Source organism: Chrysemys picta, chromosome 1 (assembly GCF_011386835.1).
Source record: "Chrysemys picta bellii isolate R12L10 chromosome 1, ASM1138683v2, whole genome shotgun sequence".
NCBI classification, from domain to species: domain Eukaryota; kingdom Metazoa; phylum Chordata; order Testudines; family Emydidae; genus Chrysemys; species Chrysemys picta.
Window position 1 is genome coordinate 205,470,949 of NC_088791.1, and position 14,764 is coordinate 205,485,712.

Here is a 14,764-nt window from a genome sequence, read left to right on the forward strand (position 1 = left end):
TTATGCTCTAATAAATTTGTTAGTCTCTAAGGTGCCACAAGTCCTCCTGTTCTTCTTTTTATAAAACAGTGTACAAATTCCTCCTCTCCCCACAAGAAATGTTTGTCACTTTATTGGACTTTCCTTGTTCAGCAATTCTGAAGACTTGGTGAAAAAATTCCAGAAGCTTCTAGTTTGGAGTAGCAAGTGAAAAAATATGTTGTTGTTAGAGTATATTTTCTTTTTCCTTTCTTACCTTCCTTGAAAAGCTTTGAAGAGTTACAATTTGTTTCTGAGCAGCGTGAGAACCCTTTCAGGCACATGTAAGGAGGCTTGTAGATCACAAAATTTGTTCACAGCTGTAAGAGGAAGAGTTTCTAGATTCATTTTATCTATTTGATTCTCTATTTTGCAACTTAAAATTAATTGAACCCATCCGTAGTAATATTTGCAAAAGTTAATAATCAGCTATTCTATCTGTTTAATTATACACTCTTCTTTTGTTTTAGTCTGAGTCTCTAAAAACAGAATTTATTTACTTTTAAAGTCTTTATTATGGTTGCACTTATTATTCAAACTTATTGTTCCTTTATTTGCAGAGAGATGCACTGTATAGGCCTACTAAATACCCCGAAAAGTTAAAACCTGTGGACTACAGTATAGAAGTGAGCATGCCAGAATATTTTGAAATCCCTGAAAAACTCTCTATTCCCGTGTCAGCAACAAGCAAAGTTAATTCTAAAGCCTTTTCAGAGGAAGACCATCAGGCTGTGAAAGCAACAGGTAATAAGTAACTTATTATCTGAACTTCAACTGATAACTTAGCATCCTTAAATTGTCTCCTTCTCCCAATTCTTTCCCACTATATCCACAAAGGGTATATCTACACAACATTTTGGAGTGAGTGGCAGCAAGCCTCTCAACCCAGATGTTCCTCAATGGCCCATCTGATTTTAATAGTTTTTTTTTTTTTTGGATGGGTGGGGGTTCATAAGTTCAGAACAAACATTTTCAAAGTTATAAAGCAAAACTTGCATATTTTCTTATAGCGTGGAATACAGACATTTCGAGTGAGATTAGTGCATATGCAGCAACTTACACGTATTTCATAAAGTCTAAACACTAAATACTTTCTTATAAGACTCATACCTATTTTGAGCAAAACTAACATACAGGTGATCAGGTTTGGTCTCCAGCTTTGTTAGTTCTTAGTTAATGCCTGCAGCCTGGGCAAGAGCTGGCATCTGGCCTGCCAGCCTCACACTCTCTGCCTTATTGCTTTCTAACTCTTAAGTTTTCCACTGAGATTTTAAATATTTTCCCCATTGCTCAGCATCTTTTGAATTTCAGACTCCCTCTGCTGTTAATTTTTTACAACTTGGAAAATGTGTTACTTACTTTTATAAAACATTTTGAGCAGTTGGTATAGAAATCTTATTTTTCAGTTTGCTGTAATTTGTATGTCATGATATCTGGGCACAGGTATAGTCATGTGTAATAGTAACATGAAACCAATGCTGTCGTAGCTTTTTGATTCAAGTTTCAGTACATTTCTTGTCATCAGCTCATGCTAGTGAAAGGCAGTTGAGAGCCTTCGAAGGGTTACGTTCACATTGTCCTGGAATCTTAAAACTCTGTCTGTCCTGTGAGAAGTGAATATTGTCCACAGACCATTGATGGATTGAGAACTGCTGGCCTAATTAGTCATTAAGATATGACATATGTGCAGCATAGGTCTGACAATTAAATTTCCCTTTTGCCTTTCTTGTCTTAAGAAAACAAAAAGCATAAAACCACAACTGCCCATTCACATTAATATTTACAATATGGTCCAAGTAGGCTTTGAATTTCACTTTTCATTGAGATGTAGCAAGTTTTGCAAGTATAGTTCACTCATTGATGAAGTGAAAAGGATGGGAAAGGAGTGAGTGGCATTGTTGCATTTTTCTCCAAGGCTGTGTTAACTGGATTGCAACACATACAAAAACAACAACAGATGAGGATAGCAGGAACAGGGGGAAAAAAACCCTGGAAAGTTAATTTTTAATCTCCTGTGTGACTGTGTTCTGTGTGTTTCAATGAGACATGTATACCCTCCCCTACCCAGATTTATCCTGCAGCAAGGGAGGTCTAGGTTGGACATTAGGAAAAAGTTCCTAACTGTCAGGGTGGTTAAACACTGGAACAAATTGCCTAGGGAGGTTGTGGAATCTCCATCTCTGGAGATATTTAAGAGTAGGTTAGATAAATGTCTATCAGGGATGGTCTAAACAGTATTTGGTCCTGCCATGCAGGCAGGGGACTGGACTCGATGACCTCTCGAGGTCCCTTCCAGTCCTAGAATCTATGAATCTATGAATCCTAGCAGTAATTCCTGGACCAGACAGGCCAGACTGTGTATTGTGAGGTTACAAAAGAGGAGAGTCCTTGCAAGACTCTACTAAAATCTAAGGGCCTGATCTGGTGAACAGACCCTTGAAATCATTGAGACTCTATGCATGAGTAATGTTTGGTGAATGTTGGTCTGTTTACAGGAAAGACCCTTAGGCATGATGAACACCTAGTCACCTGATAAATATGCTGATAAATTATTTCTGATAGCGTATTTCTTCTATTTTTAATTTTTACACCAAACCTAGTGAAGGGCCTTAGCACTCAATAAAGACTGTTTACATGCAAAGTTTGAAGACTTATTTGCTCAGCCATTTTCAAATTATTGATCAGCAAAGAAAGTCTTCAGATGTTGTATTAGGAACATAGTAATTGACATTCTGGATCAGCCCAGTGGTCCACCAAGTCCAGTGTTCTGTCTCTGACAGTGTCCATTACCAGATGAGTCACAAGAAGGTGCAAGAAACTCCAGAGTGGTTAATTAAAGAGCAACCTTCCTATAGGGAAAGTTTCTTCCTAGCCCTTTGGTTAGAGGTTGGCTTATGTCCTGAAGCAGGGGAGTTCAAAGTATATACGTAGTCGTTCTCTCCCCCCTCCCCCCCCCGCCAAACTTTTCATTCTTCAGTAGCTTTGAAATGTTGAACTAGGTCTTTAAAATTTCATTCTTTTTAGAGTTTGATTTTGATTGATTTTTGGCAGTTCAAAAATAACCATAAATTAAAAGCCACTTGCATTGTAGGCTAGAAACTTGGTACTGTACATATTATGCTTTTGATAGTCATTATGAAGAGGTTGGAATCTATTCAATATTTAAAATGTTGGTTTCCAGTACTGGCACTAAGCTAAGCCGGGGTGGGGGGACGACTGGCTGCATAAAGTTAAGATAGTGTTGTTGAATACTCAAAATTATTTCTTAGAATTTTACCTTGAATAGAGATTGATGAAAATGTACTGGGTTAAGTCTTATTTTGTTTAAACATATGGATATGATATATATGGCAGAATGTCTTACATGGGACACATGGCCAATTTCTTTACCAAAAAGTTATGAATTGTCAATATGATTACTGAAAATCTTTGTGATGGGTGCAGAAAATCTTGAAAGATAAAATGGAAATCAAATGTCTCAGGGAATCCCTTGCAAGCCTCTTGACAAGATTATATCTATCTATCTATCTATCTATCTATCTATCTATAGTCACTGCATCTGAAAAGAGCCCTTAGCTTTTGTGTGAAGCAGACAACACCTTTTATATAAACCAATTCATCTTGACACCAATTTGACTCTCCATGTTTTTTACATACTTTTATGTGTAAATATTTTTACATACTTGTCTTCATGTATTTAACATTGTTGTTCATTTGTTGGTATCATTGTGACTTGAGGCTGAAATGAAAAATCATTGAACCAGAGCTGTGGCAATGACAAGAGTCAACTCCAAGTCCATTCAGCCTCTTGAATTTTCAAAGCACCCACTTGGAATTCATTGCATTGTATTATAGAACATTGCTGTTCCAGCACTGTGGCATGTAGGGAATACAAAACTGGCTTTACTATACTGCATGGAAACCCTTCTTTCTTTTGTCTTGTGTCAGAATTTTTTTATCTCCTTTGTGTTAAATGTGTTTTTAATAGTAAGTATATATGACGTAATTTAATAAGAAATATTAACTGTTTACATTTATGTATCTGTGCTACTGGTATTTATTCTTAAAAAAGAAAAGTTGTTTAATTGTTAATTTGATTTTTTGTAATTGAACTGCTACCTGATTATGTGACAATTGATAATCTATTTGATGACATATTTTGAGATATCCTAAATTACCTGGTTGTTTTGTCTGGTAGAGGTATCTGTCTATACAGAAGTGTCTATAGAAAATGGTCAACTTTTCTGAATGAGAAATGCAATTACTTATAGAATATTAAAAATAATTTGTATAAGTAGTTACTATAAACACATATTACAACTCTTTCTGAGACATTTTTCTAATTTTTTAGTTAAAATACACTAAAGTTAGGGACAATCACGCAATATAAATATACAAAATTTTCCAGGAAAAAATAGTTAATATTGAGTAACACTGAAATAATCTATATTTACTTCAACCAGAAATTTGTTAGTCTCTAAGGTGCCACAAGTACTCCTGTTCTTCTTCTTTCAACCAGAAAAACACTGAAGAGGAGGTTATACTTTTCTTAGAAAACACAAATGTTAATCTGAAAATTCTAAATTAAGTTTGGTATTTGCAAAAATACCAAAAATACTCCAATGTACAAAAAGTCACCCAAACAACCTTAACTCTGCCCCATTAATGGGATCTTGAGAGAAACCAGAAATTGAGAAAATGGTGTCTCTCCATTACACATGTTCTTCTTATTAATGACCACAAAAATGCAAGATATTCATGATCTCCAAGAGAACAGGAACAGACTCCTAGACTACTTTTTCAGCCATCCTCCTGGCTTCCAAATATGGCTTCTTCCTTTCCCCTTGCCCTCTAGTCCAATCTTCTGTTTTCCAGACTACTGCACTTATATCCCAAGTATTCCTTCTCTCACAGTCCCTCCAATTGTGATTGTCTACATCTAACTACCATGCACATTACTGCCCATGAGGCAGTGCTCACTTTGAGTTTTTATAATGCAGTCATCCAGCTGATGCATGTATGATCATTCTTGTGCGTGTATATTAGGCCGAATCTTGTAGAGCCTTATGCACATGAGTAACTTTAATTTAATTCAGTTCAGTGGAACAACTCATATGCATACATGATTTCAGGATAATGACCTTAAATTTGTATGTTCATTGGGGATGGATCATTGGGGCATCTGGGTGTTTCAGAAATATAAATATTTAATGTTAAATGCATGTAAAATGGGTATATACATAAATATATTTGTACACACCTAAAAAGAGATCAGTTTATATATTACAAATGTTAAGTGAGTTTATACCAATGTTTATGTATTCTCTCAATAAAGGTTTTAAGTATCTGTTAAGTATTCCTCTAACACCCTAAGGCATCTCCATAATTTCTGCATGTCCTCTCTCCAAATCTATGAAAGTTGCTTTTGATGGGTACTTTTGGAAATATTTGAAGTTTATATATGAATCTGTTTCAGGGATATGATGACCACCAAAAGCATTGGGCAGATTTCTGAAAAATGACTATTTAAGATCCCTTTTCTCTGAAAATGTTGTACATTTCTTTAGCTTGTCCAGGAAGTTCTGTCCTGGGATGAGATATAATGTGTAAAACTTCAGGTGGATTTGTTAGTTTTTCTGAGGAAGAGGAGCAGGGCAGAAATCAAATTTATAAACAACCTTCAACCTGAGCTGGGTATGAACATACTCTGTGCATGAAGTGAGTGTGTAAATTTCTAGACGTAGCTAAAGCTGTGTGCATGTGGACCGAAAAGCTACAATTATGTATGTATGGTGTACGTCTTAAAAATATTCCAATAACAGATAAACCGTTTGTTTTTAGTTAGTGCTTATGAATGCTTTTGCTCTTTTATGGTGTTAAAGATTTTATTTTTTAATATGCTCCATTTGTCAAAGCTTGTTCATGAATAACTTAATGAACCTTTCTTATAATGATTATTTTTTCTTTGTGTTTGATATTAAATCAATAGTAGATCAGTACTGTGGAATGAGAACAAGGTCAGGTTTTAGCTGCAGGTTAAATTATGTTCTTTATTTCTTTTTATTTTTTTGCTATTTTTTTTAATTTGTAGTGTCAGTTTTTTAGTTGGAAGATTGTTTAGATAGTTCTGGATTTTAGAAAAAAAAGTGGACAGTAGTTTGCTTTTTAAAAATCTGTCTTCCTAGACACACTTTGAATCTAGCATAAATAAATAAATACATAATAAACTAGTTACGGCTTGATCATGCTGTTTTCCACAAAGAACTCCAAGTGAAGTCAACAGAAGTTCCGAGTACACATAGATAGCAGGATTGGGCATTCATGAGCTGTTATCAATAGAAGTAGTTTGTCAGCTTTATAAATGGCTAAAGCCCACAAATGGACTCATTGGTCTTGAGTGGGCCTAGAAAACATTTATTATTGTCATTCCTACTGCAAACTGAATTGATACTGTCCTTCCAACCACTATGCTCAGAGCCAGCCTGAGGACTCTTAGTACACATCCCAAATGTAACAGGAGGGAGCGGGGAGAAATCTTTAGCCCATCCGCTCTTTGCTGCAATCTCCTGATGCAGCAGTTTAGAAGATCTGTTTGTTCCTTTTAGTGCTAGCAATCAGTTCACATCTGTTCCTGTTTTCTAGACAGTCTTCACAAAGAAAATGGCTAGAAACATATTTTCTTTATTCAAATGAAAGCTGGAAAATCTCCTTTACATTTCAAAGCCTCCACAAACTAGGGAGAACTGTGGCCTTCCTGGGACTTAAAGGCCTACTCTGAAAAAAAAAAACAGGGATTTATATATATATATATATATATATGTGTGTGTGTGTGTGTGTGTAGTTTATATAATGAAGCCCTTGAGAGACCATATATATATATATATATGGTCTCTCAAGGGCTTCATTATATAAACTTATATTCCTAATTATAGACTTTTTCTGGGAAAGTACAGCATGCTGTGGTGCAATTAAAAGAAAAGCTGTATATTATGCAGAATAATGTTATGATAATACATATTTGTAAGGCACCAATTTCCATAATATCTAGGTGCCAAATTATGGCCCTCTTTGCTTTTGCCTTGTAAATAAGCAAAATATAATGATACAAAATCAGCATTATTTTGCACCTATATTCTGATTTAGTATTAATTATTTGTATTACAGTAGCTCCTAGAGGCAGGAGTAATCTGAGCAGAGGAAGATGCGTAAGGGCTATGTGCAATTCAGGGAAGTATCCATTAAAAAATGCTTACCGTGACACCTGAACTCCATCTGGGAATGCTCCTTACGCAGCCAAAGGTTCTGAGAGTCTGCAGAGTAAGAATGGTGTGGGTTTTATGGAAGCTAAAGTCAGTTTGCAACAGTTGTGCTCTGGAATTCCCGTCCTGGCCACTGTTACTTTTCGTTGTACGTACTGTGTGTGTCAACAGGAGCCAGAGCGTGAGCTGAAATGTTCACTTTTTCATCTTAAGGGCCAGTTGTGGCTGATGCCTGTAAATGTTCATAAAGTCGCAAGAAGCCTCCTCCATTGTTCTGGGGCTGGCCACAGTTGCAGGTCTTGCATTCTGTGTCTTGGTCTGTCCCTCCTACACTGCCACTATTTGATGATCCAAAAGTAGTTTGGCGTCTCCAGGGACCCTTGAGTTGCAGATCTCAGTCACAAATGTTGGATATACACCCTCAGTCAGAGGGGGTCAGATGACCTCAGCTTTTTCCCCAGTCAGTCTTCCTAATAGTAAAATGTAGGCAACTTGTTCTCGTCCAGGACTCAATTTCTGGGAAATACACTCAGCTGTACTCTGAATTCGATTGCATAAACCTATTGAGAGGTACGTACTGTGATCAGTGTCAGGCTACATCTACACTCTGAGCTAAGAGTGTGATTCCCCAGCTTCTATGCACATACTTGCAGTAGTTTGATGGGCGCGAGCATGAGTGTATATAGCTGCAATAATGCGGGCAGCAGCAGCATGGCTTAGCCGTGCCGCATATAAATCTACCTGAAACCAGTGAGTATGTACTCGCTGCTGCTGCTGCCCATGCTACCATGGCTATCCTATTATTTATACTTTTGGGAACTCTCATTGAGCTATTGTGAGTATGTGTATTTGAGCAGGGGAATCACACCCCTAGATTGTAGTGTAGCTGTAGCCTTAGAAATACTTAAAAATGGTGGATACAGTGGGCCAGATTCATCTCTCAGTCCACAGTGATGTAAATCCAAACTGAGTCCCGAGAGTGTCACATTCCAGCAACATGGTCACTGCCCATTATATTTTTGTGAGAAGCCAATCGAATACACTTAGCTCCTTGTGTGAAGGAATCCGTTGTCACATTAAAAAAGAGAAAAGAAACACAAAATACTGTCTCCATTTTTAAAGCACAAAGCAGAATATTTTTCCAGAAAACTTGTTCAGAGCCATGCTGCCCTGTCACTTAGGAAGTATACCAGGAGCCCAGGAGAGAGAGCAGTTCAGTGCTATAGCAGCAATTAATTTCTCCCACTGAGAGTGAAGAATGTCTCCCTCCCTGTTCGGAAGTATGTGACCTTTGCATGAAGTAGGGGGCAGGATGTCAGAAAGGTAGGGATGGAGATGGTGAGTTAAGACTGCAGAGTACAACACTAAGGCTTCTATGTTCTCTGCTGCTTGGTCTGGAGTCCTGCCCACTACAGCATTAGCTACTGATCATGAAATTTAGGGTTTTTTTTTTTTTGTTTAAGGAGAAAGACTAATGAACTGTACAAAGCAATTGAAAGACATTGCAATTTTTTTTATGTACAGGCTTTCATTAGTGGTGGTCAAGTTATCAGCAGGAGGTAAACCCGGCTTCCTCCTGTGCAGTTCATAGCAGGACCCAGATGCAGCGGAATCAGTGTTTCTCTGCTGCATTGTGGAGGAAGGGCAGGATTTGGGGAGCCTGTGTAGAGGGTTCAGGCTTCGTACGTTCTGTAGGGCCAGTGTGCTTATCTTAGTGGAGAACATAAAAATTTCCAGTATTTAATCGGGCCAATGGTTCATCTAGTGCAGCATCCTATCTCTGAGAGGCCAGAAGCAGCCCTTATAATAGGCCTTTGTGTGATAAACTTCCCCCAGAGAGAGGTTCCTCCTAACTGCCAGTCATTAGGAATTGGTTCATGCCCTGAACTATGACAATTAATAGTCCTTCAAAAATGATTATTTTTTAATATTTACTATTATAAATGTGGACATTCTTGTTATCTGTATAAATATTCATTTTTTCAATCCTGCTAAACTCTTCATCTCAATTATGTCTTGTGGCTATGAGTTACACATTCTAATTGTACATTGTGTGAAAAGTATATTATGGCACATGTCACCAGGTGGCGCTATAACATCATTTCCCAAGTTCATGGTGCTTGCTCTTGGGAAGACATTCTTTGTAGTTAGTTTTTGATATGGAAGGTTCAGAGGCGAGGGAGCTGTGCAAGCAGCAGGAGAATTTGCTTTCTGCCTTGGTCTCTGGTTAGAGAGAAGTAGTCAAGAGGCAGTTGCTTCCTGGGATCTGAGCATTGGTGTTGGGCTGAGACTGCTGGAAGAAGGGATTGTCTTGCATGTGCTATTTGACTATCATGATTCAGGAGTGGTGTATGCATGTAAAATTAAATAAAAGTAAGTTACATTTAGAGCAGGGGTGGGCAAACTTTTTGGCCTGAGGGCCACATCTCAGAATAGAAATTGTATGGTGGGCCATGAATTCTCACAAAATTGAGGTTGGGGGGCGGGAGGGGGTGAAGACTCTGGTTGTGGGTGAGGGCTCTGGGGTGGGGCTGGGGATGAGGAGTTTGGTGTGTAGGAGGGTGTTCTGGGCTGGGACCAAGGGGTTTGGAGGGTGGGAGGTAGATCAGGGCTAGGGCATGGGGTGCAGGTTCTGGCTGGGGGTGCGGGCTCAGGGGTGGGGCTTGGGATGAGAGGCTTGGGATGCAGGAGGGTGCTTTGGGCTGGGATCAAGGGGTTTGGAGAATGGGAGGTGGATCAGGGCTGGGACAGAGGGTTGGAGCATGGGGAGAGGCTCAGGGGTGCAGGCTCTGAGCAGCGTTTACCTCAAGTGGCTCCCCGAAGCAGTGGCATGTCCCTTCTCCAGCTCCTATGTGGAGGCATGGCCAGGCAGCTCTGCACGCTGCCCCATCCACAGGCACCGCCCTTGCAGCTTCCATTGGAGCACGTAGGAGCCGGAGCGGGGGCCATGCCACGGCTTCCAAGAGCCGTGTGGTGAGGCCCCCAACCCAGTGCCTGGCTGGAGCGCTGGAGTGGAGCAAGCCCCAGACCCCACTCCCCAGCGGGAGCTTGCAGCCCGTAGTTTGCCTACCCCTGACCTGGAGTATATCCATTGGAAATCCAGCTGCAAGCAGCCAGACATCTGCCACTGTGTGACATAGGAATGACACTGGTGTCATAATAAAGGGACAACAAGGATTCCTTTTAGTCAGTTTTGAGGTTGCCACCTTTCAATTTCACTGAATGTTCCCTTGCACTTGTCTCAAGACAAGGTGAATAGAATTTACCGATGGGCCTTCTCTCTGCCATTAGTTATTTTCTATACTTATGTCATATCTCCATTTATTAATGTCCTCTCGAGGGTAAATAATCCCAATCCTTTCAATCTCACTTTGAGAAGTTTTCCATCCTGCTAATCATTCTCATCACTGCCTCTGACAACCTTCTACTTCTGTAATATTAATTTTGAGGCAGGGTGACCAGAACTGCACACAGTATTCCATATGAGGCTGTACCCTAGATTCACATAATAGTATTATAAATTTTTCTACGTTTTCCATCCTATTCCATATGCATTTTTAATATTTGGTTATTTGTTTTGATCGCTACCTTACATTGAGCAGAGATCTACACTGGGCTGTGCCTGTTGTTTTTATTTTATTTTTCTGAATTGATGCAGTTAATTTAGAACCCAGTAAGGTTTATGGATAGTCCAAATAATGCCTTCTAATATGCACTACTTGGCAATTATCAACATATAATTTAATTTTCCATTGTGTTGCCCATCCACCCAGCTTAATTAGGCTGGGAGTGAGGGAGGTAGAGGGAGGGTCTGGAGGAGAAGACTCTTGAGGTGGTAGCTTAAGCTTTGGACCAAAAAAATAATCGTGACAGTGACCCAAAGCTTCCATCTGGCCTTCTGCTTGCAGCAGTCTTACTATGTAAGGAGAGGATTTCAGGTAAACTCACAACATGTGTGAAGAGGGTAGAGAGCTTGGAAAATATGAATTCCACCATTGAAACTATATTGCCAAATAGATACAATGTCACGACAAGGTCGTGGGCAGTCAAACCTAATGGTCAGAGCAGGAGTCAGGTGTCAGGCCGTGTCGGGTACCAGAGGGTCAGTCCAAGACAGGCCAGAGGGCAAACCAGGGGCCAGTTGTCAGGAAGCAAGCAGGGTCAGAAGCCAGAGTCTGGGATCTCTCATGCACACAGCGTCTGAAGCAAGACAGGCAAGCAGTCTGTATTGTTGCTCAGCCAACTTCCTGTCATGGCTTCCTGTCTTACATACCAGTGCCAGTCAATCAGTGGGCTGTGAGGAGTTGCTATGCAGGTCCTGCCGGGCAGTACTTCCTTCTGGGCCCAGTCTCACAGGGTCCTCCCATGGGAGCCCAGCCTAAGCCTCCTATGATGATATGGAGGTGCCAGTGACCCGGGACCCCCATGGTCCCAGTTCTAGCCCTGCAGGTTCTTACATACAAGTCTGTTCCAGATACAGCAGGGGTGTTGAGCATTGCAGCAGGAGCAATAGCTTCAATGTAATTTACCTGCCAGAAGCCTTCTTTGGAAATTGGCTGTCAGATGTCCTTATACACTGCTCTACAGCCAAAATGCTTCTGAAATAAATGTAGTCAAACTTTACTAATTCTGGGTCACTGAGAACGAAAATGATGCTTAAAATTGTTGATTGGCTCTAGTTTTCAAGATATGCTATTGGGTCAGTATATACGACCCTTGACTTGGGAATGGCGGAGGATAAGTGAGTTATAAAGGGAAGGGATCTCAATTTAAACCAGAAATGACTAAAATACATCTTTGACTGGATCTATGAATAAATCTATGACTGGGTTTGGACAGTACTTGCTTTTTAGGCAAAACAATGAATGATGCAATCTGAAGCTGGTATTGCGTCATACATGATATGAATTGCATCATGTTATTCCTAGAAGTCATGGATAATGCAATCATAACGAAGCTTACATCACTCTGCTGAACAAATTGCCCTATATCAGCTCCAGAAATCATACAGTGCCGTGCTCTCTTATTTGTCAGTGTTTGATTTTGCAAAGGGACACATTTCTGTTTAGCCAAGTAAGCAGAGATGCCTTGTACTTGTGTGAACAGTGCAGATAACTTCTGCTATGTTTGTGGTGAAGTGACTTTTGCATCACAAAAGCGCAGTATAACCACTATGGTTAAGAGAGCCTATCACCTTTATTTTGGCTGCAAAATTGGAGATCAGGACAAGACAATGTGTGGGCCCCACACATATGCTGCAACACTTGTGCAACAAATCTTCACCAGTGGTTGAACAGGAAAAGGAAATCTATGCCTTTTGCAGTGCCAATGATTTGGAGAGAGCCAACAGATCATACCAGCGATACATTTTTTGCACTCTCATCTAGATTTTTTTCCACCGAACTGCGGAGCAGTGAACGACGAGCACGGCGAGCGATTTCACCAGGACATTGCAACAATGGAGAAACGCTATCAGGGCAAATGGAGCCCATCAATGTTTGCAGACTATTGCTGGACAGTGACAAGAGATGCTCCATTTAATGATTACAAGAGACAAGCCAAGAAGCGACGAGTAGACACTGAATAGGACTAATCTATGTACAGAATAGTTTTTTGCCTTTTGTTTCATAATAAATTTTATTTATATAACCCTTTTGCTGATTTTTAAAGTGTTACATAAACAGGACAAGTGAAATATTATCATGTAAAGCAACCATAATCACATGAAAAGACTTAGTAGAGTTTTAATCATAAATTGTAAACCTATCTACACAATATACATAGACATAAAATGTAAAAACGTTAATATCTTAGAAACAGTAGCCAATCAGTTGTTTTTAATTGTCATATTTGAATTCAGAACATCAAAATACATAATAGATAGCACATTTTTATCTCTGAAGCAGACGACTTCTGAAAAATAGTAGACCAGTGATACATCCATTTGAAGAATAGCCAGAGAATGATGGACATCCCCTGACTCTGAGACTACTGCCAGGAAAGAGCTATAAAGAAAATTAGTTGTACAAATGTACAGTTCCAAAGGCAAAAAGAGTCCGGAGACAGTTCAGTGGTAGGAGAGATTGGAAGTTGAAAGAGGTCTGGGAACTGCACTAACATGGACCATTTGGTCCAGCTTCAAATAGAAAGAAAAGAAAATGTGAAGACGAAACATCTGAAAGAAATAAACATGAAATATGTATTGTTGTGATTAGCCACACGGAAGGTATTTCAGGGTGCATCAGATCACATCACACTTTCGGGAAGCTGGGAGAAGTTATTGCAGTCATCTGTCACCTAGGAGAGGAGAAACCAGCCTGGTGAGCAACCAGATGGCTAACACAACCAGGAGGTATAAAGGTTGAAAGATTTCCTGACAGAAGCTGCTATTTGCTATTTAAGCTATTTGCTATATGCTATTTAAGCATAAGATCTCTCTGTGTTTACATAGTATTTGTTGTCAAGTTAAAAATAAGTGTTTGTGTTTGCAGTAATGAGAAACGTCTGGAGGTGAATTAGAAAACTTACAAATGACTTTGTTCAGAGAGATTAATGTAGGTGATATGCAAAGAAATAGTCTGTGAGATGACTTCAGAAATCCACCCCCACAACTCTGACAAAGACACAATATTACCAGTATTTTATCCACATAACAAAATGTCGTTGTCTGGCCAGTGATCCTAAGCAGGTCACTGTTGCTTAGCAACTTCTCAGACGTGACTTCTACAGTTTAACCACCTGTGGATACACATACATCAAAGTTTTAAAATGTTAATTATGTGAAATTACTAACCTGTGTTGAACTGCTTTGGAGAAATAGCAAGTCAAGAAAGATGTTATTTTTCTGTTTATTTGTTGCTGAGAAAAGAGAGGGACAAAAACCTGTCTTGGGGAGATGTATGGGGCAAGAAGGAGTTCTCAAAGGGATCAGTTAGTACCATAAAACCCCCAAAATGTATTTGTAGAGAAGACAATCTCTTGGACATCTGGAAAAATGGTCTTAAGTATGTACTTGAAGGAAGAGAAATAAAGGAAGTAGTTCTCTGACAACACGTCTCATTCCCAGCTTCCAGCAAACAGAGGCTAGGTACACCCTCCATAGGAAAAAGAAATACAAATTATTTACAGGTTCAAGCAAACAAGCATATACACACAAATGAGTTACCATCTATGATTCCTAAAGACAGAGGTGTAGTAATCGGTCAATCTAAAATGTCTTTCAGGGCGGACCACGGGATAGCCTCTCGGGATCTCTGCCTTAGTTTAGTCTCTGGCCCTGTGAGAATTCAAACAGCAAAGAGATGAAAAATTTTCTTGTGACCTGTTTTATCTTCTACATTTGGCCTTCCAGTCTATGAGATGGGCTCCTTTACATATAGCATTTCCAAGATGTGATAAGGCCATTCACTAATCCTTTGTATTGTGATTTTCCCTAATGGCTGTTTAATCTTAATAGATGTCTTTAATATGGGGAGGGGGGGGAGAGG

At 39.4% G+C, this 14,764-nt stretch overlaps 1 protein-coding gene across 1 annotated transcript in view; it reads left to right on the top strand.

Annotated features, from left to right (window-relative positions):
• The window catches only part of LOC135978161 (cilia- and flagella-associated protein 47-like), a 387,250-nt gene that overhangs the window by 25,654 nt on the left and 346,832 nt on the right, over positions 1 to 14,764 (top strand). Inside the window, exon 4 of the mRNA XM_065579202.1 lies at positions 579 to 762. Within this exon, the coding sequence (XP_065435274.1) occupies positions 579 to 762 (184 nt within the window). The remainder of the gene's footprint in view (positions 1 to 578; positions 763 to 14,764) is intronic.